General features: G+C 44.1%; 1 protein-coding gene across 1 annotated transcript in view; it reads right to left on the reverse strand.

Annotated features, from left to right (window-relative positions):
- Positions 1 to 11,138, reverse strand: part of SLC1A7 (solute carrier family 1 member 7) — a 46,347-nt gene extending 35,209 nt beyond the window's left edge. Inside the window, exons 1-2 of the mRNA XM_068537973.1 lie at positions 11,004 to 11,138; positions 4,342 to 4,421 (exon numbers count right to left, since the gene is read on the reverse strand). Of these exons, the coding sequence (XP_068394074.1) occupies positions 4,342 to 4,421; positions 11,004 to 11,138 (215 nt within the window). The remainder of the gene's footprint in view (positions 1 to 4,341; positions 4,422 to 11,003) is intronic.
- Between the last annotated feature and the right edge of the window lie 16,039 nt (positions 11,139 to 27,177).

The raw sequence follows: 27,177 nt of genomic DNA on the forward strand, positions 1-27,177 counted from the left end.
GGTTAAAAGCAGCATCAGGGATGGAGACAGGTCATCATCACTAGTTATCAGTAAATGAGGAGCTGGGAGGATTCCACGGAAGAAACTTGATCTAGGTCTTGAACACAGAGGGGGACTTAACTAATTAAGAGAAGAGGGCGTTCGTGGGAGGGGAGCAGCACGAGCAGAGGTGGTATGTGGCACGCTTAGAGACTAATGAGGTGACCAGCCTGATGCCAGAGGCTTGGCATAGGGAAGGGTGGCAGGTTCTACTGGAAGAGGTGGGAGCATTTAGAGTCATGGGTGCCAGGCTTTGGGACACAGGCTTGCAGGTTATTGGAACTGAAGCAAATGTGCCTTGATGTGTATCCTCCCACTGCCCTGGAGCAATTTACACTGCAGGAAACCTCTGTCTCCTGGTGGGGGGTACAGCTTGGGGGCCCTGGGGACTGAAAAGCAGCAGTGCTCATGCCAGGGTCTTTAGCTATCCAGCCAGAAGCCCTGATCCCAAGACATCAGGGTTTCTTTTCGAACCATTAGAACACTTGTGGAGCTTTTAAAACAAAACTGTTTGGGCCCTTTGGCAGTTCTGGTTCAGTAGGTCCGGAATGAGACCTGACGTCTGAATTTCCAGAGTAGCTTTGGTGACTCTGCTCTGTCCTGAGTGACAACTGCCACACCAGAGTGGTTGCTCCTTGAGGATAGGGATGCCCCGCCCTGGGCTGGCCAGGAGCAAGAGATCAGGGGACCGTGGGCGATGGATGGATGGATGGATGGATGGACGGACGGATGGACGGATGGATGGATGGATTATAGACCAGTTGAAGCTAAAGGAATGAGGGCTCAGGGATGGAGTGGTTTGGAGCTCAGAAATGTGTCATTTTCCCCCAAGAAGGTTTAATTCTCCCTTAGTAGGAAAGTTTTAAAGCATTTCCATTTTTCAGTGACACGGTTGCTTTGAACCAGCCGAAATTGTATAATAAACAAATGAAACATATGAGCACACACTGGCTTTTCTCAAGTTAATACCACATTTCGTTTCCAGCCAGGAGAAAGCACTTGAGTCTGGTGGTGAGAGACCAAACCTTTGAGAGCCAGGACTCAGAGAGCTGGATGGGCCCAAAGTCACTGGGTAACCTGGGTAAACTGAGACTCAAGGTGAGGGTGCCTGCCCCAAGATCACGTGATTTGTGGAGAAGCAGGTCTAGGACCCAGGCCTTTGACTCTGACTTCAGGATTTTAAGTTAAATAACTTGCCCAAGGTCACACAGCAAGGAAATGGCAGGGCCAGGATGGGAACCCAGGTCTGTCTGACTCCAGGGTCTACTCAAGGGCCTTTGCCTTGGAGGCATTTCAGTTCTGAGTAAGAGGCAACGCCCTGGCAGTAAGTAAGGTCAACAATAAAGGATGATTGGGACTTCCCTGGCGGTGCAGTGGTTAAGAATCCGCCTGTCAATGCAGGGATCACGGGTTTGAGCCCTGGTCCAGGAAGATCCCACATGCCACGGAGCAACTAAGCCCGTGCGCTACTACTACCGAGCCTTGCGCTCTAGAGCCTGCGAGCCACAACTACTGAAGCCCGCGCACCTAGAGCCCGTGCTCCGCAACAAGAGAAGCCACGGCAATGAGAAGCCCACGCACCACAACGAAGAGTAGCCCCCGCTCATCGCAATTAGAGAAAGCCCGCGCGCAGCAACAAAGACCCAATGCAGCCAAAAATAAATGAATAAATAAACAAAAAACACAATAAAGGATGATCAAGCTGCCTAACAATATTGCAATACAACTGGGAAAAAGGGAAACAACAAAAAAGAGTCCTGTGCTTCCTGCATCGACACGCTTACTTGGCTGTCGTGTAATTATTTATTTTCTCATCAGTCTCCCAGGGCAGGGCCATGTACCAGAAAGCACAGTGCATGATTGCTGAATTCATTAATCCACTTGGCAAGTATTAATGAGCACCTACGATGAGCCAGGCATTTGGTGTGAAGGCCAGAGTGGAAACTTAACAGAGTATTGTATCTGCCTTCACAGAGTTTACAGTCCAGTGGAAGATAAACAAGTTAACAATTGAATCCATATAGAATAACAGTACAAAATAAGTGCTGTGCAGGAAAAGGAAGTGGGCCTGGTGGGGGAGAGTGAAGGTGGTGGTGAAGGGGGAAAGGTTGGGAGGGCCTTTCTAAGGAGGTGACATGGAAGTTGAGATCTAAAGGAAGAGGAAGGGGAAGACGTGTAAAGCATTGAGGAAGCGTGCTCCAGGCAGAAGGGACAGCATGTGTGGAGACCCTGAGACAGAGGAAGGGTTTGGTCTGCTTAGGAAACTAAGAGGTCAGGGGACTGGAGCGAATGAGGCATGACATGAGGTGGGGCACAGGCACGGAGGATCCTGCAGGGCCTCCAAGGTTATGTTAAGGATGCAAGGGTTTATTCTAAATGCCATGGGAGCCACTGAAGGGTTTTAGGTGAATGAATGGCATGGCCCGCTTGGCTTTTCACAAGATCATTCTGGCCACCAGGTGGAGAACAGCTGGGAGGGGAACAAAAACTAGAGCCAGGAGAGCAGTGAGGTCACTGTGGAGTCTGCACCTGTGGTAGGGATGATGCTGGGTTCTAGTTGGGGGAAGAATCAGCTGGAGTCGCTGATGGAAGAGCTGGGGGTGGGGGAAGAGAATAAATACGGAGGCTTGAATAACTGGGTCGATGGAGCTGCCGCTTACTGACAAGCAGAAAACAGGAGAAGGAACTGGTTTGTGGGTAAAATCTCAAGTTGGTTATGCTAAATTGAAATCCTCGTGAGACATCAAGTGGCAATGTCAGGTAGGTAGTTTGAGTGGCACTCAGAGGGGAGGCTGGGGAGGGAGATCTATATTCGGACGGGCTGGACTTGTAGGTGGTATGTTAAAGCCATGAGGACAGATGAGAAAAGGCTTGAGAAACTACAACGTTCAGAGGTTGAGTAGAGAGAGAGAAACTCGGCTGGCGGGGGCAGAGAGCAGACAAAGCCGGAGAGTGTAAGACCATAGGGAGGAGTGTTTCAAGAGGGAAGGAGTGACCAACTGCTGTATCAACTGCTGTGGACAGGTCATGCGGAACAAGAACTCGGAGTGTCCTTTGGGTCTAGCAATATGGAGCCCACCGGTGACCTTGACAGATTCCCTGACTCAGTGAATGACTCAAAAGATGCATGAAGAGGAGACAACCACAGAAGTGGGTTGAGGAGTCAGGGAAAGCTTCTGGAGGGACGTGGCCTTTCAGCAGAGCCTTGAAGGCTGAGTCCTGAGAGACCCAACTGCTGCCTGCACAAGGCCGAACTGAGCTTGACAAGGCCTCCTGGGGGCAGCAGAAAGCACCGTTACCTGGCCTCCCGGGCCGGGGGAGCATTATCTCCACCACCCTAGAGGGAAAGGGTTGGGCTTCTCAGCAGGGAGGTTGAGAAGGCTGATGACCCTGTCCCAGGGGACAGAGCCCACTATGTCCCCCAGGACGCAGAGGCTTGTCCACTTCCCTCCCTGCGCACAAGTCCTGGGAAGTGAGGATTCCAAACCCATGGTCTCAGAGCAAAGGGCTCTTAGACACCATCTGGAGCCGCCAACTCATTACACATCCGGAAAATCTGAGACCTAGAGAGGACCAGGGGCTTGCCCAAGGTCACCAGCACACCAGTGGTAGAGACCAGGTGACCTCCAAGGATTTGCTGTGGCCCCACCCTAGTTGGTAAAGACTGAATTCTTTAGCCTGGCATTCAAGGTCTTTCATGGTCAAGGAAGAACCCATCCTGCAACTTAGTCTCCCACCTGTCTGCCCTCATACCCTGTGATCAGCCCCTGAACTTTTAGCAAATAGATAGCCTCCTATAGTCCTCGCAGCAACCTTTTGGAGTAGGTGTTACTATTATCATTATACAGATGAGGAAACGGAGGCTCAGAGAAGTCTGACCTGTCCAAGGTTCCACAGCCAGTACAGCACACAGTTGAGCCAGGATATCATCTCGTGATCATCTCCAAGGTCATCTTTTCCCCCATGTCTTGCTGCATTCACCACAATGAGCCTCTCCCTGGGAACAGAGCGTGAACTCCCTGGCCCCGAGCTACCCTGGAGTCAGGTCACGTCCTAGGACTCCAAATCACTTACTCAAGTCACTCAAATGTCCACTGAATGGGACTGAAACAACTGGTGTCACTGAACGACCCAGACTCCAGCGCCTGTGCCACAGTCTACGCCCCATGAAGCCCTCAGTCACACCACCCAGAGCCTGCAGTCCAGCCGCCCACAGCAGGAGGAGGGCACCTACAGAATCCGTACAGAATCCTCTTCCTGCAACCCCAGCCCAGACCTCGCAGCCAAACACCCGCCCCTCACCTGGAGACCACCAGTGGTAGGATCAGCATCTTCAACATCCTCATCAAGAGCTCTCCCGGAAACTGGAAGTAACTGATTTCCTGAAAACACAGCAGGAGCTGGGGTTATAGCAGGTAGTACAGATTTCACAGTTGCTTTACAATCTTCAAAGCACCATTTCATCCGTATTCTCCTGTCTAGCCCATGGACAGCAGAGTCCATGGAGAAAACACTGGCTTTGGAGCCAAGCAGACTTGGATTCTAACCTTGGCCCCCTAGAAGTAGCTGTGGCCTTAAGCAAGTTCCTCGGCCTCTCTGAGTTTTTCTCATCTGTAACATGAGGGTAATAACCACTTCATAGGGCCACTGGGAGGCTTAAATGAGAGGATGCACATAAAGCACTTGGCAGAGGGTCTGGATGAGCGTAAATGGTCAGTAATCACAGTAGATAACAGCTCTCCCCCACCTCTGCACCATTCACCTGCCTAGCCTTGCTACAAATCGGTCTCACGTAACAGATGATAAGTGGCGAGAGGGCAGGGCTGCGTACTGTTCACACATTCATTCAGCCCATACTTTGGCAGGCATCGTACTGGGCACCCAAGAGTGAATTAGGCACAGTTCCTGCACTGGAGGAATTGTCAGTCTACTTTATGAAAAGACTGACTCGTAAACAGCATTTTTGAGTCAGTTTCCCTTCTGTACCGGGTTCCCTCGCCCCACACTTTCGTAAATTCTTACCTCACCCTTGAAGCAGGGCTCGCATTTAAGATGCTGAAAGAGAGACAGAATCGGATTGGTTGGTGAGACGCCACTCTCAATATTAAAGAGCCCTTACTGGGCAGAGTTCCCGCGTCGGGCTTCCTCATAGGCTGCAGGTTCCAGCCTATCTGCCGGCCCTTGGATTAGTGCGCCAAGTCCTTGCCCAGTCAGCTGTCGCCAGAGTAACAGGTCACATGACTGGAACCTGACCGCAGAAGAGGAGGGTGCTCCAAAGCCCAGTTAAGTTTGAATTTCGGATAAACAACAAATTTTGGTTCTTTACTTACACTAAAAATTATTAGTTGTTTATCCGAAATTCAAGTTTAACTGGATGTGCTCTTTACAATTTTTTACATTTAACTCAGTTCAATTTTGCTATTTCTGGCAATGCTAGCTTGAGTCCACTTTCCTCAGCGGGTAAGCTTCTGGGTGAGGCCAGTATGTGGACTTTCAAACACCATCTGACTTAGATTTTTGTACTTGTAACTTTTTTTTTTTTTTAAACACAAAGCCAAACATAACCCTTGGTTACTGGCCTGATGCTTTGAAAAGTCGCAAATCATAGAATGTTGGTGCTGAGAAGGGGTTTTAAAGATCTCCTAGTCCAGCTGACAGCTCATTTTTATAGATGAGGGAGCTGAGCCAGGAGAGGGAGGTGATTTGCCCACAGAGTGAGTTAGTGACAGTGCAGGACTGGAAAACAGGCCTCCTAGTCCCCTTCTACTACCATTTCCAACACACCAGAAAATCAACTTTTAAAAATATACCCATCGTGGCTATGTCTTTTGAATTAATTTTAATCCATGTGTATATTCTTTAATTTAGATAGCACTATAATGATAAAAAGGCAGCCGTTCCTCACCCATCTCTATCCTTAACCCCAACTTCTCAGGAGTGACCATCCCCAACTCCTCCAGCTGTTTTTCCTTTAGTATTGTTATTTGTAAATAATATGGTTATAATACTATTTCCAGATATATCTTGTTGACATCTATTAACTTCCCTGCCATGACAGATGAGGACTTAGTTCCTACTCCGTTTTTCCTCCTACCATTTCACCATTATATCAATTTTTGGTTAAACTAATTGTCAAGGTTTAAAATATTTTGATCACAAAATACTGCTCACTGTTGAGCCAACCACGCCTCCTTTCTGTACAACCTTAAGTTTTTCCCTGAAGTTAAGAATTGACTGATTTTTCATTTACCTTGTTTACTGTGAGCCACTCGTTAATTTCTTCCAAGTGCTTTAACGTCGCTTTTTAAATGTCTAACAATAGTATTTTCTTTTTTTTAAATTTTATTTATTTATTTATTTGTTTGTTTGTTTGTTTATTTATTTATTTATGGCTGTGTTGGGTCTTCATTTCTGTGCGAGGGCTTTCTCTAGTTGCGGCAAGTGGGGGCCACTCTTCATCGCGGTGCGCGGGCCTCTCACTATCGCGGCCTCTCTTGTTGCGGAGCACAGATTCCAGACGCGCGGGCTCAGTAATTGTGGCTCACGGGCTTAGCTGCTCTGCGGCATGTGGGATCTTCCCAGACTAGGGCTCGAACCCGTGTCCCCTGCATTGGCAGGCAGATTCTCAACCACTGCGCCACCAGGGAAGCCCAGTATTTTCTATATACTCAAACGCATAGGTCCGTTTCTAGGCCCCTGGGACTTCAGTGCCAGAGCTCTCCATCCTCTTGTGCCAGGTTGGACAGATTGCTCTCTAGGCCCAGTGGTTGTCATGGGTCTCTTCTTCGCTGTCATTCTGGGACTTTTTCCCATATCGGAACCCTTCTTTCCTGGATCCCTTGCCTTCTTGGCTTACTTCTTTGTTTTCCTGGAATATCTCCTTTGGTAGCTTCCTCAGTAAGTGTGAATGGGAGAGAAACTTCTGAGTCTTACATAGTAAAAATGTTTTTATTCTACCTTTAACTTTGATAATAGATTGGCTATATATAAGACTCTTAGTTTAAAGAATTTCCCCTCCAAATTTCAAAGGTGTTTCCTCTTTGTCTTCCAGATTCCAGTGTTGCTTAAGATGTTGGGAGCCATTCTTACTTCCTATTCTTTACATTAGACCCAGTTTATTCCCTCAGAACCATTTAAGGATCACCTATTTATCTCCAGTTTTTCTGTACTTTTCATGATGACGTGTCATGGTATGAGATTTTCTCCTTTCTTTTTAAAAAATTCATAGTGCTGTGCATACCTTTTACTTCAGAGAAATGTTCCTGTTTTCTCTGCGAAATTTTTCTCTCCATTTTTTTCTGTTAGCTCTCTTTAAAACTCTTATTAGTAAGTTGAATGTTAGACATTCTAATTTTCTTACATTTTTCTATTTTTAGCTCATTTTGTTTCACTTTCTGGGAGATTTCTGCAGCTTTATCTACTTTTAATTTCCCAAAGCTCTTTCTTGTTCTCGAATCGTTTCTTCTTTTTGCACCCTGTTCTATTTTATGGTCACTGTACCTTCTCTGATATATTCAAAGAACTTGAGGAAAGATTTTAAAAGTTTTCTTCTACTCCCTGCATTGCCTCTGCTTCACTAGAGACCTACTGTTCTGTTCGTTTGGTCTCTGTCTTCCATATTAGCAGCTTTGACTTCGGCTTCTGCTTGTGTATAAGTGTGACACACTAAACTTCTGTGTGCATGAGTGGAACTTGTCAACTGATGGCTCCTCAAGGAAGGCTAACAGATGAAGATGTAGCTTTTTCACTGGGGGAAGGGTGGGATGGGAACGATTCCCCTTCACAGCAGAATTTGGGGGTCTTTCCTCTGAGGCTTCAGTGAGAGAAGTCTCTTCCTGCCTCTGGCTGTGTGTGGGGTGGGAGGTGGGGGGATGGGGCTATGCCTAAGCCCAGCTGACAGCAGTCTTATGGGGACCCCACGCTCAAGATGCAGATGTCCACTAATTCACTTGAAGCATGCGCCTCACCACCTCCCCTCCCCCAAAACTTACAGGTGGGCCTAACATCCCTAAGTCAAGCTTCTCTGGTTCCTTGGGACAGGCAGGGGGATAGAGATAGTGGATGAGGGGTCCCCTGATTACATGAACTGTAAAGGGTCTAGGGGTCGAACTGCTCCAGTTACAAAATTCTAACCAACGTCCCTGATTTCAGCTGCATGCTTAACCCTTGCCTCCTGCAGTGCCTTGCACTTTCAGGTCCAGAGCCCTTCTGGAGTTCTCCAAGACAAACTCAGGTGGTATCTGCTGTCATTCTGCTTCTACAGACACAAGATTTCAGCTCTCTGTGCTCTACTAAATGAGATCATTCAACTCTATCCACTTCCCAACTAATTTATTGTAATTCCTCGACTTCTTTTCTCAGTTGTCTCCGTTTGTATTGTCTTTGTTCTTGGGAGTTTATATTTTTAAACAATTCCATTACCACAATTTTAGTGGTATCCCATGAAGGAAAGAAAAATGGGTGCAATTATAAATTCATCATGGTTTAACTGGAACTCTCAAAATGATCTATATTTTTAAATGAGATACTCATTTCCAAAGATAAATCTTGTGATTTTGTAAGTTCTTTTCACAAATAGGACATTCTACCATTTTGCATACTGTTTATGATTTTTGCCTTGTTGCATAAGCTACAAAATAAGAAGGGTTTGGTTTCTGAGTCACAGGCAGAGATCAAATAAACAACTCCTGGATTTCAAAATAAGATGCTGAGAAAGCCAATTCCTGCCAAATAATTGTTCTAAGACTCCACATCTTTCCTTCAAATTATCTGGCAGGTTAATCCAGACCAGAATACGTTAGCGCTTCCAAACAGATGGGGAAGGCAGCTTTGGCAAAGGAGGTGCCAGATGAGTTTGGCTTTTAAGAATAGGCATTCCAATTTGTTTTCACAAAATAATCTTCCTGCAAGAAATATATTTTAGTTGCTGAGGAAAATTAAAGAAAGTGCCTTGCAAGTTGTTTGTGCCGTTGTCAGTTTAATTCAGGCATTAGTTGAGGGTTCTCTCTGTGACACTGAGCTAGGCTCACCTTTTGGTTCAAGAAAGCCGATGTGATAGTCAGCAAGTCAAAGGCTGATGGGAGAAATAGACTCTGAACAAATAGCTCTGAAGCAAGACCTCCAGCAGCTGGGTTCCAGTGGAGGGATTAGCATGGGGTGAGTGTGGGAGGAGAGTGGGCAGATGTGGGCAGGTCTGGAAGAATTTTCATAAGATATGGGATCTATGAGGTGGTTCTTGACGTAGGTAGGACTTGGACAGGTGGGTAAGGGAGGGAGGAGTAAAGTAACCCTCACTAAGCACCCGCTGTATCCAGGCACTGATGAATCCTTGTTTACTCCTCACAGCAATTCTAGCAGACATATAGTCCCACCCTCCTCCATTTTACAGATAACAAAACTGAGCCCCAGAAAGGAGACAGGAGTTGGCCTAGGGCCACACAGCCGTTCACTAGTAAAGTCCAAGTTCAGGGTTCCTCTGACTCCAGAGTCTATGCTTCTCCCTAAATAACTGACAGCAGCTTAACAGTGTAACTATAATAATAGCGAGCTCGATTCCCAGAGAGGCGTGTTTTCCTTTTGATGGAAGATGAAATCTGATGCCTTGAGCCCCAGTTGTAGAGAACATATTAGATATCACTGAACTGCAGGAAGAGGAATATTATGAAATAAGGAAACTTCCAGGAGCCCACTGACAAAAACTCTTCTTGACCAAACTTTAGACCGGCCATTCTGAGCCCTCTTTTCAACTAAGCCTCATCCTTTCTTCGTCCTGCTTCACCCATTTGTAGCAAAAACCCCGCTAAGTCAATTTAGTGAGAATCCCCCCAACTCTGCCTTCAACAAAGATCTTGTTAGTGGGTTTAGCAAGACCCCCTTCCCCCATCCTTGATGTCTCCTCTTAGTAATTTTCTAGTCACTGACCTCCGCACTACGCTCACTGGCTGTAAATCCCCAGCTGCAGTTGCCGTATTTGAGTTGCTCTTGATCACTCTCCCCTGTCGCCATAGTCTTAACACCTATCACTGTAGTCCTGAGTAAAGTCCTCCTTACCGTTTAACAGTGTTAGAAAAGTTTTGCCTTCAGCAGCATGAGTGTCCCTCCGTCTCCTGCATGAGATGAGCGCTAAGTGAGAAGAGGGCCCTTCCCCAGGCAAGGCATCGTCGCCCTTGCAGTTACACAGGCCAGAACCCTGGGGGCCTGCCTTGCCTCCCTGTCCCCCCAACCCCACATCCAATCAGCCTCCACATCCTGAAGCTTCCTCTTTGGGAAACAGTTCTCAGATCTGCCCTGTTCATCCCCACTGTCATGTCTCACCCCTCACCTGGCCCCCTGCCAGTCCCGCCACTACCCCATCCTCCACTCAGCACCAGAGGGATGTCTCCAAGCTCAGGTCTGACCATATCACTGCTCAAAGCTTCTCGTGGTTGCCCCAAGCCCGTGCTCGGTGGTGGGATCTAGAGGCCTGATGGCCCCTGTGCTCTAGCCCCTGCCTCACAGCGTACGTTCCAGCTGCTGTGAACAGCTTGCTCCACCTGCCCACCCTCCCAGCCCCCCGCAAACCTTTCATGCCCCTCTGCCTTGCTTCTGCTGTTACCTCTGCCTAGAATGCCCATTCCGGCTCTGCCCATGAGCTGCTTTAGGAGGTATTCTCTGATGCCTGCTTTGCATGCTTATAGGATCCCATTCTTCCCTCCCCTACAGCTCTTAGCCTGTGGTTATTCCAACAAGGCATCCTTACCTCTCTTTCACCTGGAGATGCTGGTGTGAAGCCACTTCCTCTCTCACTCTAGCCCTGCAATGCGTTTATCACACCCACTTTACAGAGGAGAAAACTGGGACCCAGAGAGGCAAAGTGACCCACTGTCATGTCATCTGGGAGCCACGGAGTGGGAATGTGACTCCCAGATCCCTCAGGCCCACCCAGCCCTCCGAGATGGGGACCCGTGATGCCCCGCATGGCTGACCTGTGGTGAGAGGTGCCGGGTCCTCAGGAAGAAGCCGAGGAGGCAGCCCACGGTGACAGAGAGCACAGACAGGATGAGCAGTCCATTCCGCCGGCACACGTCCCGCCCTCGTGCCAGGATGGCACCCAGCACCATGGCGAGCCCAGCCTGCTGGCCCGGGGCACAGCACCATTCCATGCACGGGAGGCCAGCCCGGGCACAGGGTCCTGGCTGGGGGCTCTGGCTCCTCAGCCGGCAGGTGGTCAGGGTTGCTAAGCACTAGTTGCGAGCCCCACGGCCATGGCCCACGTGGTTTCCCCAGAGGGAGGCCATAATCCTATTACGAGCTGCATCATTAGGAGCCGGGAGCAGATTAGAGCCTGGGAAATTAGAGCAGGCCACGTGGTCGGGGGGTCAGACCTCAAAGCCAAGTGCTCCTTTTAGAAAGGGGAGGGGACAGGGGACTGGTGGGAGGAAGAAGAGGAACATTTGTTTGGTTGGTTTGATTTTTACCTCCACTTCATTCCAGAAAGCATTCAAGGCAAGGCAATAACTGGCAATAATAAATAACAATAAACTAGCAATAATAAATAACTAGCAATGCTAGCAATCGTCAGCATTAAACATTTATTGTACACCACGTGCTGTTCTAGACACACATTGCTTGTATTAGCACGTTTAATCCTAACACTAAACCCAAGAAGTAAGTACTATAAGTATCATTTCACAGATGAGGAAACTGAGGCAAAGAGAGGTCGGGAAATGAGCAGGTTGTGTGGGAGTCCTGTTCCAGTTGCGTCACCTGTGTGAACCATTGGGAATCATCCCAACAACCCCAGGGTTCCTACCTTCATTTTACTGAAAGTAAAATGAGATTGAGACCCCAGGAGCCAGAGTCCCTTGGCCATGGGACTCTGGCCAGAGCTAGCAAGTAGCAGAGTGGAAATCAGGCCTACGTTGTTTGGTTCCCACCACGTGTACAGGTGGATGGGTTCAAAGGTGCTTCCCAATATTGTGGGGAATGTAGGATTTGAGTCCAGTGGACCCGAGTTCAAACTTGGGCTGTGTTACCCGTTGTGAGGTATGTCCTTCAGGGTTGCTTTAAGCCTAAAGCTGGGAACCCTGTAGGTTCTCAGGGCTTATTATTTTTAGAGACGACAGTGCCCAAGGGACCTACATTCAAGTCCCAGCTCTGCCACTTACTAGCTGTGTGATCCTGGACCAGCCATTTAAGAGCACACTGCCTCAGTTTCCCCAACCAAGCAGACATAATAATAGCATCTACTTTGTTAGGGCTGGTGCAACATTCCATCCAGAGAACATTTGTGAAAGCAGGAATGAACTGCAACATGCCAAGCAGGGAAATGGCTGTTAGGGTCACCATCTATATTTAGCGTTTTTAGATAAAGGTGTTTTTTTGTTTGTTTGTTTTGGGGGGGGTTGTTTGTTTGTTTTGCTTTGTTTTGTTTTGTATTTTGCTATTTCTTGTGGCCTGGCCTGCCCTTTAAAGCCAGAGGGAATTAACTCTCGTCTGTTTCACCAGGAGTCTGTAATCTCATTAGGGGCAGTCAGATGACAGCAGGGAGCTCTGTCTGTGGGTCTGTGGTGGGCGATGTGTGCACAAGGCTGCCTCCCCTGACAAAGGGGACAGGGCCAAGGAAGTGCCAGTGGTCTTGGTGGAGGGGACTGCAGTGCAGGCCCTGAAGCCATGGGCAGAGCCCCGGACTGGGAGGGGACTCTCAGATTCTGGTCTCAACCAGCTCTGTGACCTTGCCCTCTCTGGACCTCAGTCTTGCCCTCCTTAGAATGAGAGAAACAGCCTAGGTGCTTTCTAAGGATCCCTTGGTTCAACGAGCCAAACTTCCAAATCCCCTGCTCTTTGCCAGTAGCTTTGTGGGTGTGGGGATGGATACAGGCTCTGAGAGTGATTTTTTTCCCTCCAACTCTGACTCTTAAAAGCAAGAATCTACTGATGCACCTTCAACTCCAACAAATGCCTCATTTTCCAGTTGACCAGGTGGTTTAGCTGCTGTCTAAAAGAGAAAACATTCTGAGTAGATATTTGGATTTGCGTTTCGATCAATGTTCAGGCCTGGCCTTTAGCCGTGAAGTAGGTGAGTTTGGCTTTTGCATTTCAATTCCAAGACTCTGGTTCCCATGGCGTCCTCACAACTGTCCCTGCCTGCCTCCTGTCCCTCACACTCTGACATGACCACCTCCCAGGATCCAGGCCTTTCCTTCTGTTGCTCCCACTGTCTTCAACAGGGGAAGTTACAATTCATTCAAGCAAATGTTCTTATAGCACCATCTCATGTCATCCCTCCTGGGTACTGGGGAGGTAGCAAGACTATTGAGGTGCTCTAGGAAAGGACTAATTCACACTAAAGTGTAAGTGACTGATAACAAGCATACTAAGGATATTTGGAAATCAAATAGAAAGCTCCTGGATAAGAACCCTTTAATAGCTCCCCATTGCCCACAGAATCAATTGTCTTGCAATGTTACTAGATGTGCAAAATTTTTTCCATAATTAAAAACAAGTCAGGAAAAGTTGGATGAAACAAAGTTAAGCCCATTCTCTACTCCAGGAAGCTCAAAATCAAACTGCTCAAGTTCATATCTTAGCTCTACCACTTACCAGCTGTGTGACCTTTACCGCCCTATAAAATTTCTTAACCTCTCTATGAAATAGGAATAATACAACAGGACCTAGTTCATAGGGTTGTGAGGTGGGTCAAATTTGGTGATGCCTGCCTGGTGCCTTGCAGACACTCACAGGTAGTTACTATTAGTTTTAGCAAAACCTTTACAAAACTAACATATGTTGGAGGAAGTCTCCACGTGGGGGACACAGAAACCCAGCCCTCTTCTGGAGCTGAGAGTTCCATGGGTCTAGTGTTTGGGGAATACACATTGGAACGCTGCAGCCTCCAGGATGAAGTCCCTGGTTCCGAGGTCCTCAGGAGCTTTGCTCACCTCTCCAGCACACCACCTCCTCCTGCTCATCATCATACCTCGAGTTCCTATAATACCGAACAACTTTGAGTTCCTTGAGCCCTGCATCCTCTCCCAGGCCTCCACACCTATGCGCATGCTATTTCCTCTGCCTGGAAGGTCTTTGTCTCTAAAGTCACAGGTCAAACGCCCCATCTTCCCTGAGACCTTCGCTGACCACCCCAGATACACACCCCCCTCCCTCCCCTCCCACTAACTCAGGCCCTTCCTCAGTCACCTCCGGGGATTAACCCCAGTTCCCCCACCCCCCCTTTTTTTTGGCCACACCACGCGCCTTGTGGGATCTCAGTTCCCCGACCAGGGATTGAACCTGGGCCACAGCAGTGAGAGCCTGGAATCCTAACCATTAGGCCACCAGGAAACTACCCCCAGTTCCCTTTTAAGTGGCTCTGACAAGGAAGTAAAAATCTGTGAGAATAAAATTGAGTCTCTGTTATCGTGTTATTTGGAAACACCTTGATGCATCATCCTCAAAGTTAGAGGGGAGCCTGGGGGAGCCCCAAGGGGCAAGGAGTTGCCCTCCAGAGCAGCTGAAACTGATGGGCAGCAGGAAGCCCGGGAGATGCTTCCTGGGAGATTTGAGCTGCACTGATCAAGATGCTATGGACAGAGAAGATAAACAGTGTTGTCAAAAAAGAGCCCCAAATCACAAGAGCTGCCCCACTCTGAAGGAGTGAGTTTGCAGTTGGGCTGTTTCTCACCACGGCAACCCTGTGCAGGATGTGCCGTGGTAGACAGCTGCAGGGTCAGTTTATTTGCTAATTATTAATGATTCTCCAGGGCCAGCAGAGGGGCCAACTCAGCCCAGGAAGGTGGGTGGAGGAAGGCTTCTCGGAGGAGGGGTCATTTAGTCAGAGACCTGAACAAGCCAGGAGTTAACCTGGGGGTGGGGGGCAGGCGCTGGTCGAGGGGGGAGGCAAGAGGAGAGCTTGTTCCAAAGAGGGGCCCAGGCTGGAGATACAAGAGCTGCTTCTGGGAACCCTCAACCCAGTGGGCTGGAGCGGCCAGCAGGCCTGGGGCCTCACTCCTTCCACCATGTATCAGATTGAGTTTAGGTTGAGCTCTCTGAGCTCCCAGCTGGGTTTATGGTGTTGACAGCTCTGGGTTTGTTGGCTGCTTTTCAGAGACATACCAGAGGCGCCTTCATCTCCTCCCTGACACGTCTCCCAGCTCGTTGTAGGCTGGGCCCTTCTCGGAAGGTTTTCTGTGGACAACTAACCCAGCTGGGTGTGGATTCTTGTGAGCGTTAGTCACCGAGGGGCTGTCCAACCTCCGCTGAGGCTGGTCCTTTCCTGTGTTTGCCTCAGAGGATGGGGTAAAGTGACATTCCTGTGACAGTCGCCTTCCTTCTTCCATTTCCAGCCCCCTGTCTAGATTCTTCATCTATAGAAATGGCCTCGAGCACCCACGAAACCACTCAGTTGCTGTTTGTTGAGCACCTATTATGTGTCAGGCTCTGCCAAAGAGCCTCGCACCAGAGGGAGCCAGTGAGTGATTCAGCCCCTCCATAGGCACTGCTGAATCCAGTCAAGTGTTGGGGTACAGGGGAAGGGCACAAGTTCTGGATCTGTTCAGTCCAATACAGTAGCACTACTTAAAATGAAATTAATGAAAAATAACGTTTAAAATTCAGTTCTCTGAGATGAGATGTCCCAGCTCAAGCAATAAGGCAGAAAAAAGGGGCAAATTCCTCTTTCCTCTCTCCTTTTGCTCTATCCCAGCCCTCAGCAGATTGGAGGAGGCCCACCCACACTGGGGAAGGCCATCTACTTTCCTCCGTCTGCTGATCCAATGCTAATTTCAGCCAGAAACACTCTCACAGACACTCTCAGAAATAATGCTTAACCAGATATCTGGGCATCCGCTGATCCAGTCAAGTTGACACATAAAATTAACTATCGCAGTCCTTGAAAAGAGTTTCTGGTCACCTGGTGTATGGGGACTTTGACAAGGACAGCTGGTGCCAAACCAATGTTGTCATCACTTGAGCCATTGAATCAAATAAATGGACTGCTAGCCACACCTACATAAATTTGGGACTTGTTCAAGCACGCACACTTAAACTTGCTTCAGTAGAGTTTTCTTCACTGAAAACAACACTAATCAATTTGTAATGTGATTAAAATGTTACGATAACAAGGAGAATATATGTCCTGACATAAAAAATAATAAATACAGTAAGAGGAAAAAAAAAAAAAAAAGAATTTAGAGGTGGTGATAGCAGAGCATTAAACCAAGCATGGGGCCCTTCTGATGCCCATGAAACCAGTCCTGTTTACAAGACTGGCTGGTGAGACTTTCACAGAACCCAAGGGCAAGAGTAGAACTGAGCTGCAGAGACCTTCTGAACTAGGTGCTCAATTGTTACAGAATTCTCTCTCTCACCCGCTCTCCTTTCTGCCTGCCTGATCCATTCATTCATTCTTCCTTCAACACAGGTTTACTGACACCTGGTGTAGGATGGTGATTAAGAGCACAGACTCTGGAACCACATGACTGGTGTTTAAATCCCGGTTCCTAGACCAATGATCTGTGTGACTTTAGGCAAGTTACCCTGTGTCTCAGTTTTCCCATATGAAATATGGTGATAATATTATTCTATCTTATAGGGTTGTTACGTGGATTAAATGAATTACATGTGTGAAGCACTTAGGACAGTTGTCTGATCATAATAAGCACTATATATATGTTCCTATTATTATTATTATTACTATGTGCCAGGCATATTCTAGGGATATGGCAATGAACAGAAATAGTCAACAATCTCTGCTCTCATAGGGCTTACATTTTGGTGGTGATATTTGTGCTACATTATTCTTTCTCTAATGGAGAAAATGGAGCATTTCCACTACTGGTCTGGTCCAGGTGGAGGAAACATGGTTACCAGAGCTCCCTTTCACTCCAAGTCCAAAATTCCCAGGGAAGGTTCTGATTGGCCCTGCTTGGACCAATCATCTGTGGCTAGTAGGGGCAGGGGGCAGGGTCACATTGTTCAAAATTGCTACTTTCATGGAAACCCTGTAGATGTATGTGGTAGCAATAAGAAAAGTGGACTGAACAGACACAGCAAAGTAGTACATTATCCTAGTCATTCAGCTCTTGGCTTTCTTTTCTTTCTTGTATAAATGCCTAACATCTTATCCCCTGTAAGGCTGCTCCAGAACTTAGGATCAGCTGCTCAACTTTCGTCATTGCTCTGCCTTCTCTGATGTCTACCTCTCCCCTTTATGGCAGCAGGCACCTGGGGCCCCACCCACAGTGGGCTCAGAACAGACTGCAGGGCACCGTCTGGTCCAGGTGATTTCTTACTCCTCAACCCACTGCTTCTCACTCGTTTGGGCCCACAAGGCCACCAACTTAGTGAACCAGCATTCAACACCCAGGCTTAAAGACCACAGGGAGCCCTAGACATTCTGGAACATTCTCTGAGGCCCAAAGAAAGAAAGGAACCTGGGCAAGGTCACTGGAAACTAGGTGTCAGGTCAGGAACAGAATTGGGGTCTTCCTCTCCCTACTCTTCAGTCTTCCCTAAACCTGGAAACACTCCTCAAAGAATCATTCTGCTGTTGGCTGTTATTTTGCAGCCTCTGTCTCCTTTATGGTCTAGACTTTGCTTCCACCTCCTAACTTGCATGGCAGTAACTGTATGAACCCTCTTCTGGGACAAGCCCCCTCCCCTCCCCCTGCCCATTGATTCCTGTACAACCTGTGTCCAGGCTCTTGCTACCGCTGCCTCTGGCGGTCAGATGCTCTTTTCCTTTGGGAAGGTGCTGAGGTCAGTGGTTGCTGAATGGGAGAGGCAGGGTGGGGGACACAGGACAGCTGTCTGCAGAGCCACAGTGGTCAGTGACTGGGGAAAGACTTGGGGAGTTGGGACCACGGATGTTAGGGAATCAGATTAAGAAATTGAACAGGGAATGGATTCAGCCTTAGTTTCTGATGAAAGCTGAGGTGAGAGTAGGCCAATGCACAGAGGCTCAGGACAGAGGGTGAACAAGTCAGGGGAAGGGCAAAGATTTAGGTTCCTGTTCCAGTACTGAGGAATGCTTTCGGGGAAGTCATTTGACCTCCCAGAGCCTTAGCTTTCTCAACTCAAAGATGACTCCTTGCTTCATGAGGCTGCAATGGGGCTGTGAGACAGGCAAACACAGTGGTGGGGAAGAGGGCTTTGGTGTCAGACAGACCTGAATGTAGACCCAGCCCCACCATTAACTAGCCTTGTGACTTTTTAGGCATGTTGCCTCACTGCTCTGAATCTGTATTTCCTCATCTATGAAATGAGGATATTAATTATACATAACTCATAGGGTTTGGGGAAGTTTCAATAGAATCTTACATGAATAATAATTAATACAGAGCTTGGCACATACTAACTGCTCAGTAAATGGTTGCAAGGTATAGAGACCCCAATGAAGAAAGCTTAAACTTAAAAGAGCAATTTATTCAAAAGCTCTTGAACCTTCCTCCTTCCCACCACATCCCCATTTCACTATTGCTCAGCATTTTAGAACCTGACAACCATATATATCTAAGGATGGAATAGGCTACCTCTGAAGGTAGTAAATTCCTTGTTCCCAGAGAAAAACAAAAAAAGCTAGGAGATGTCTTGGAGGGCACGTGACAGAAGGGATTCAAGCAACTAATGGGATAGGGGTGAGGGGAGGAGGGCACTGGGCTACAGCCCTCAGCGATCTTTTCCAGACCCTCTCCCTCACAGAGTCCACCCCCACCCCAGATGTAGAGGTGGGTGGTGACCACTGAAAACTCTCATCTGGGCAACACTAAGGAAAATCCTGCTGAGAACTGGCCGCCAGGAAAGTCCACTATAAACAGGTCTCTCCACATCATCACACGTACCTGTGTTTGGATTTCCCCTTCGTAGAGCCGGGGGCTGGTCCTACGAGCGGAAATGGCTCAGGTGGCTGGCCAGTGGACTCCTTCAGTCACATCCTGGCCAAAGAGGGGTCTGCAGTGATCACAGAGAATCTCCAGGCCAGAGATGAGACATCATGGGAGCAGCGATGAGGAGTTCAGGGATGCAGTTCACAGACCTGCCCTCCTGGGCCTTCTCAGACAGCCAGACCAGACACCAGAGCTGGGCACAACTGCAGACTGGTCATCTGATCAAGTGATTCTCTTCTCTGGGAGGAAGGGGTGCTGCACAGTCCCTTGAGGGGCATGGCGCAACTTCTGAAGGAGGTTTGGCTTTCAAAAGCATGCCCAATACCACAATTTCATTTTTGGAACATAAACACAAATCCCCTTTTCTTTTACTCCATGAGCCACAGAGTAAAGCTCAACAAAAACTTCTTGGCTGGTGGTACTGTTTCTACCTAACCCCGCCGGCCAAGAAAATTCCCAAAATGCTAGGGGAGAGAGAATGTTCCCCTGGAAGGTCCACATCATAATCTCTGGGGAGTATGAAACTTTTCTGTTCTTCCAAAGAGAGTGTGTGTTCAAAAGACTACAAAAGGTCAGAAGTGAGCTGGTTCTGAGTTGTAATTAAATCTTATCTTTTCTCATTAAGTCCAGGACTCTTTAATGCATTGATTGATTGAATGATTGTGATGTGGCACTTGAGGAAGACAATATGGGCAATGGTGTTTAGAATTTTTAGCCATTAGCTTGAGTCAAGAGGTCAAGGTCAGGGGTTGGCTCCTGTTGGGGTCAGTAAGGCTGGCTCAGCTCCTTGGCCCCAATCTCTTATGAAGGGGCAAGTTCGCTCTAGCAGAAGGCTGTTGTGCTTCCCTCGGCCCCAAGCTCTGATCAGTAAAATCTAAGGATTAAGAACATAAGTCTTAACCATCTTATGTGCTGAATATTTAAAAGAGGAATTTTATTTTATCTCTCTCTTCTCTTCCCAAAGTAACCACTCACCCAAACTTTGTGTTTTATCATTCTACTGCTTTTCTTTATAGATTTGAATGTATTAGTTTTGCCTATTTTTGAACTTATGTAAATTGATGCCATTGAATTTTTTCTCCACTTTACATCATGCTCTAGAGATTCAGTGTCATCGAGTGTAGCTATAATTTCTTTTTTCTATGTTATGCGATATTCCGTGGTATGAATGGAATATACATATATATATATATATATATATATATATATTTTTTTTTTTTTTTTGGCTGTGCTGAGTGGCTTGTGGGACCTTAGTTCCCCGACCAGGGACTAAACCCGGGCCATGCAGTGAAGTTGCCGAGTCCTAACCACTGGACAACCAGGGAATTCCCTGGAATATTATATATTTATCATATATTGTAGATAGACATTTGTGTTTTTTCCAGTTTTTGACTATCATGAATAATGCCACTATAAACATTAACTGCAACTGCACTTGTGCAAAACTCTCTCTAGATTATATACATTGCAATGAAATTGCTAGGTCATAGGTTATGCAGATGTTCAACTTTACTAGGTAATGCCACCTCTTTTCCAGATTACTTTTACCAATTGATAGATTCATACACAATCTATGAAAGTTCCCTTGCTCCACATGCACACCAATATTTGGTACTGATTAATTTTTAACTCTTGCCAATCTGGTAGGTGTGAAATAGTATTACATTGTGGTGTCTATTTGTAACCCAGATTACTGAAATTAAATATATTTTAGTGTGTTTTTGAGCCATCTGTGTCTCCTTTTCAGTAAAATTCCTGTTCTTTTGCCCATTTTTAATTGGGTTGTTTATCTTCTCTTATTGATTTATCTTCTTTATATAATCATTTTTACCTTCTTTATATAATCTGGATATTAACTCTTTATCATTTATATGTATTTCCCTGTTTATGGCTTATCTATGATATCTTTAGATAAACAGAATTTATAACTATTAATGTAATTGAATGTATCAGTCTTTTTCTTTATGATTTGTCTGTGTCTTATTTTAAAAATCTCCCCTCCTCTATTAAATTACTCTTTTATGTAAATTTCTAAGAATTGTGTACTTTTACTTTTCTCATATGGGTCTAACCAACCTGGTTAAAGACTAATTTAAGAGTTTACTATCATGTTTTCCTTAAGGTTAGCTAATTGTCCCAGTACCACATGTTGAAAAATCTATCCTTTCACCTTGAACTAAAATGTTTGCTCTGCAGTAAAATTAAGTTTCGTGTGTGTTTGGATCTATAATGCCACTCTGTCTTAATTACTGTAAGTTTATGATAATTCTTGATACTTTGCCAGGCAAATATCTTTTTCTTCCTTTTTAGGAATGTAATAGTTTTCAATAAAGGCACAAAAAATTTAGGAAACAACTTGTCAAGTTCCAGAAAAAAATTGTGATTTTTATTGTAATTGCATGGAAATTATTTTTATCAATCTGATAAATTTGATATCTTTATGATATTGAATCTTCCAACTCATGAACATGATATATCTTTCCACTTACTTAGATCTTGTTTCAATAGTTTTATCATTTTTCTCCATGTGTTGAACATCCTTTTTTAGATCTGTTACTACATACTTTACTTTTGTTGATGAAATTGTAAATAGTATCCTGTTTTATTGCATTTTCTGTTTGTTTCTGGTATATAGAAATACAACGGATTTTTGTTCCTGGATTTTGTATCCTGTTGAGCACCAAATTCTCTTATACTTTGAGGTATTCTATGTAGACAAGCATATTATCAGCAAATAATGATAGCTTTGCTTCTTCCATTTCAATCCTTCCACATTTTATATTTTTCCCCCCCTTACTGCCATGGTTAAGACCTCCAGTACAAAGTTGAATGAAAATCATGATTTGGGGCATCCATGTCTTGTTCCTGATCTTAAAGAGAAAAACTTTCAACATTTCATCAGTAAGTATTGCTACTGTTATAGTTTTTTGGTAGATGCTCTTTATCAGATTAAGGAAGTACTCTCTTATTCCTAACTTGCTAAAAGAGTTTTTGTTTTTTGGTTTTCTTATAAGTATGTTTCTGAACTTCCCAGAATAACATTTTCCTACTTATCTTTTTGTTAGTTTTTTAAAAAGCTTTATTTAGGTATAATTTACATATCATATGATTCACTCATTTTAAGCATGGAATTCAGTGTTTTTTAGTAAATTTACTGAGTGTGCAATCATCACCACAACCCAATTTTGGACCATTTCCATCATCCCCAAAAGACCCCCTCATGCCCATTTTTAGTCAATCCTCAATCCCCAGGCAAACACCAATCTGCTTTCCATATCCATAGATTTGCCTTTTCTAGATATATTATATAAACGGAACCATAAGATATGTGGTCTTTTTTTTCATTTGACTTTTTTCACTGAGCATAATATTTTTGAAGTTCATCCATGATTGTAGCAGGTATCAGTGATTCATTCCTCTTATTGATGAAAAGTATTATATTGTATGGATATAGCACATTTTGTTTTTCCCACTCATCAGTTAATGGATATTTGTATTGTTTCCACTTTTTGGCTTTTATGAATAATGTTGCTATGAACTTTCCTGTACAAGTGTTTCTGTGGACACATGTTTTTGTTTATCTTGAGTGCATATCTATGAGTCGAATTACTAGGTTGTTAAACATAAATTTATGTTTAACTTTTTAAGAGATTGCCAAGCTATTTTCCAAAGTGGATACACTATTCTACATTCCTGTCAACAATCTTCTACATTCCTGTCAACAATCTACGAGGATTCCAATTTCTTCACATCCCTTCCCACAGTTATTATTGTCTGTCTTTTTAATTATAGGCATCCTAGTGGGTATGAAGTGGCATCTCCTTGTGGTTTTAATTTGCATTTTCCTAATGACTAACGATGTTAAGCATCTTTTAATGTGCTTATTAGCTATTCATATATCTTCTTTGGTGAAATGTCTATTCAAATCTTTTGTTTATTTAAAAATTGGGTTGTTTGTCTTCTTCTTCTTGAGCTGTGAAAGTTCTCTGTATTCTGAATACAAGACCTCTATCAGAATTATGACTTACAAATATTTTCTCCCAGTCTGTGGCTTACCTTTTCATTTTCTTAGTAGTGTCTTTTAAAGTACAAATTTTTTTAAAAAACAGCTTTTTATTATGTATTTTACTCTTTTTCTGTTTCTTTTCCTTTTTCTTTTTTTTGGCAGTGCTGTGTGGCTTGCGGGATCTTAGTTCCTCCACCAGGGATTGAACCCAGGCCCTCGGCAGTGAAAGTGCAGAGTCCCAACCACTGGACTGCCAGGGAATTCCCCCAATTTTTAAAAATTAAATCGAATTTATCAATTTTTTCTTTTATGGATCATGACTTTAGTGTCACATCTAAGAACTCTGCCTAATCCAAAGTCAAGAAAATTTTCTCCCATGTCTTTTTCTAAAAGTTTTATAGTTTTAGCTCTTAAATTTTGGTTTATGGTCATTTTGAATTAATTTTTATGTAAGGTGTGAGTTAAAGGTATAAATAATCTTTCTACATGTGAATATACAATTCTTCCAGCACTGTTGGTTGAAAAAACTTGTTTGTGGTTTCTAATAACCCTTTTGTGGACAGAGAATGAGGATCTATGAGAGTAATCCTTTGAGATTTGTAGAGATTTGCTTTATGACCCAGTGAATATTTGATTTTTATAAATGTTCCGCTTGTGCCTATAAAGAATGTGTATTCTGTAAATGATGGGTGCAGTGTTATATGTATATACATTAAATCAAACTTGAGAATACATTAGTTCAAATCTTCTATATCTGTACTCATTTTTTGTGTCTGTTTGATCCATCAATTACTGATGGGTGTTAAAATCTACCAACATGATAGCAGATTTGTCTTTTTCTTCTTGTTGTTTTGATTTGAAATGTATATATATATATTTTTTTGAATTTAATTTTATTTATTTTTTTATACAGCAGGTTCTTATTAGTCATCCATTTTATACACATCAGTGTATACATGTCAATCCCAGTCTCCCAATTCATCACACCACCACCCCCCCACTGCCGCTTTCACCCCTTGGTGTCCATACATTTGTTCTCTACATCTGTGTCTCAATTTCTGTCCTGCAAACCGGTTCATCTGTACCATTTTTCTAGGTTCCACATATATGCGTTAATATACGATATTTCTTTTTCTCTTTCTGACTTCACTCTGTATGACAGTCTCTAGATCCATCCAGGTCTCAACAAATGACCCAGTTTCGTTCATTTTTATGGCTGAGTAATATTCCATGTATATACGTGCCACAACTTCTTTATCCATTCATCTGTCGATGGGCATTTAGGTTGCTTCCATGACCTGGCTATTGTAAATAGTGCTGCTATGAACGTTGGGGTGCATGTGTCTTTTTGAATTACGGTTTTCTCTGGGTATACGCCCAGTAGTGGAATTGCTGGGTCATATGGTAATTCTTAGTTTTTTAAGGAACCTCCATACTGTTCTCCATAGTGGCTGTATCAATTTACATTCCCACCAACAGTGCAAGAGGGTTCCCTTTTCTCCACACTCCTTCCAGCATTTGTTGCTTGTAGATTTTCTGATGATGCCCATTCTAACTGGTGTGAGGTGATACCTCATTGTAGTTTTGATTTGCATTTCTCTAATAATTAGTGACGTTGAGCAGCTTCTCATGTGCTTCTTGGCCATCTGTATGTCAACTTGGAGAAATGTCTATTTAGGTCTTCTGTCGATTTTTGGATTGGGTTGTTTGTTTCTTTAATATTGAGCTGCATGAGCTGTTTATATATTTTGAAGATTAATCCTTTGTCCATTGATTCGTTTGCAAATATTTTCTCCCATTTTGAGGGTTGTCTTTTCGTCTTGTTTATGGTTTCCTTTGCTGTGCAAAAGCTTTTCGGTTTCATTAGGTCCCATTTGTTTATTTTTATTTCCATTACTCTAGGAGGTGGATCAAAAAAGATCTTGCTGTGATTTATGTCAAAGAGTGTTCTTCCTATGTTTCCCTCTAAGAGTTTTATAGTGTCCAGTCTTACATTTAGGTCTCTAATCCATTTTGAGTTTATTTTTGTGTATTGTGTTAGGGAGTGTTCTAATTTCATTCTTTTACATGTAGCTGTCCAGTTTTCCCAGCACCACTTATTGAAGAGACTGACTTTTCTCCATTGTATATCCTTGCCTCCTTTGTCATAGATTAGTTGACCGTAGGTGCGTGGGTTTATCTCTGGGCTTTCTGTCTTGTTCCATTGATCTATGTTTCTGTTTTTGTGCCAGTACAATATTGTCTTGATTACTGTAGCTTTGTAGTATAGTCTGAAGTCAGGGAATCTGATTCCTCCAGCTCCGTTTTTTTTCCCTCAACACTGCTTTGGCTATTCGGGGTCTTTAGTATCTCCATACAAATTTTAAGATTTTTTTGTTCTAGTTCCATAAAAAATGCCATTGATAATTTGATAAGGATTGCATTGAATCAGTAGATTGCTTTGGGTAGTATAGTCATTTTCACAATATTGATTCTTCCAATCCAAGAACATGGTATATCTCTCCATCTGTTGGTATCATCTTTAATTTCTTTCATCAGTGTCTTATAGTTTTCTGCATACAGGTCTTTTGTCTCCCTAGGTAAGTTTATTCCTAGGTATTTTATTCTTTTTGTTGTAATGGTAAATGGGAGTGTTTCCTTAATTTCTCTTTCAGATTTTTCATCATTAGTGTATAGGAATGCAAGAGATTTCTGTGCATTAATTTTGTATCCTGCAACTTTACCAAATTCATTGACTAGGTCTAGTAGTTTTCTGGTGGTATCTTTAGGATTCTCTATGTATAGTATCATGTCATCTGCAAACAGTGACAGTTTTACTTCTTCTTTTCCAATTTGTATTCCTTTTATTTCTTTTTCTTCTCTGATTGCCGTGGCTAGGACTTCCAAAACTATGTTGAATAATAGTGGTGAGAGTGGACATCCTTGTCTTGTTCCTGATCCTAGAGGAAACGCTTTCAGTTTTTCACCATTCATAATGATGTTTGCAGTGGGTCTGTAGTATATGGCCTATATTATGTTGAGGTAGATTCCCTCTCTGCCCACTTTCTGGAGAGTTTTTGTCATAAATGGGTGTTGAATTTTGTCGAAAGCTTTCTCTGCATCTATTGAGATGATCATATGGTTTTTATTCTTCAATTTGTTAATATGGTGTATCACATTGATTGATTTGCATATACTGAAGAATCCTTGCATCCCTGGGATAAATCCCACTTGATCATGGTGTATGATCCTTTCAATGTGTTGTTGGGTTCTGTTTGCTAGTATTTTGTTGAGAATTTTTGCATCTATATTCATCAGTGTTATTGGTCTGTAATTTCCTTTTTTTGTAGTATCTTTGTCTGGTTTTGGTATCAGGGTGATGGTGGTCTCATAGAATGAGTTTGGGAGTTGTCCTTTCTCTGCAATTTTTTGGAAGAGTTTGAGAAGGATGGGTGTTAGCTCTTCTCTAAATGTTTGATAGAATTCACCTGTGAAGCCATCTGGTCCTGGACTTCTGATTGTTGGAAGATTTTTAATCACAGTTTCAATTTCATTACTTGTGATTGGTCTGTTCATATTTTCTGTTTCTTCCTGGTTCAGTCTTGGGAGGTTATACCTTTCTAAGATTTTGTCCATTTCTTCCAGGTTGTCCATTTTATTGGCATAGAGTTGCTTGTAGTAGTCTCTTAGGGTGCTTTGTATTTCTGCAGTGTCTGTTGTAACTTCTCCTTTTTCATTTCTAATTTTATTGATTGAGTCCTCTCCCTCTTTTTCTTGATGAGTCTGGCTAATGGTTTATCAATTTTGTTTATCTTCTCAAAGAACCACCTTTTAGTTTTATTGATCTTTGCTATTGTTTTATTTGTTTCTATTTCATTTATTTCTGCTCTGATTTTTATGATTTCTTTCCTTCTGCTAACTTTGGGTTTTGTTTGTTCTTCTTTCTCTAGTTCCTTTAGGTGTAAAGTTAGATTGTTTATTTGAGATTTTTCTTGTTTCTTGAGGTACGCTTGTATAGCTATAAACTTCCCTCTTAGAACTGCTTTTGCTGCATCCCATAGGTTTTGGATCGTTGTGTTTTCATTGTCATTTGTCTCTAGGTATTTTTTGATTTCCTCTTTAATTTCTTCAGTGATCACTTGGTTATTTAGTAACGTATTGTTTATCCTCCATGTGTTTGTGTTTTTTACGTTTTTTTCCCCTGTAATTCATTTCTAATCTCATAGCGTTGTGGTCAGAAAAGATGCTTGATATGATTTCAATTTTCTTAAATTTACTGAGGCTTGATTTGTG

The sequence above is a fragment of the Eschrichtius robustus genome, chromosome 3, assembly GCF_028021215.1.
Source record: "Eschrichtius robustus isolate mEscRob2 chromosome 3, mEscRob2.pri, whole genome shotgun sequence".
NCBI lineage: Eukaryota > Metazoa > Chordata > Mammalia > Artiodactyla > Eschrichtiidae > Eschrichtius > Eschrichtius robustus.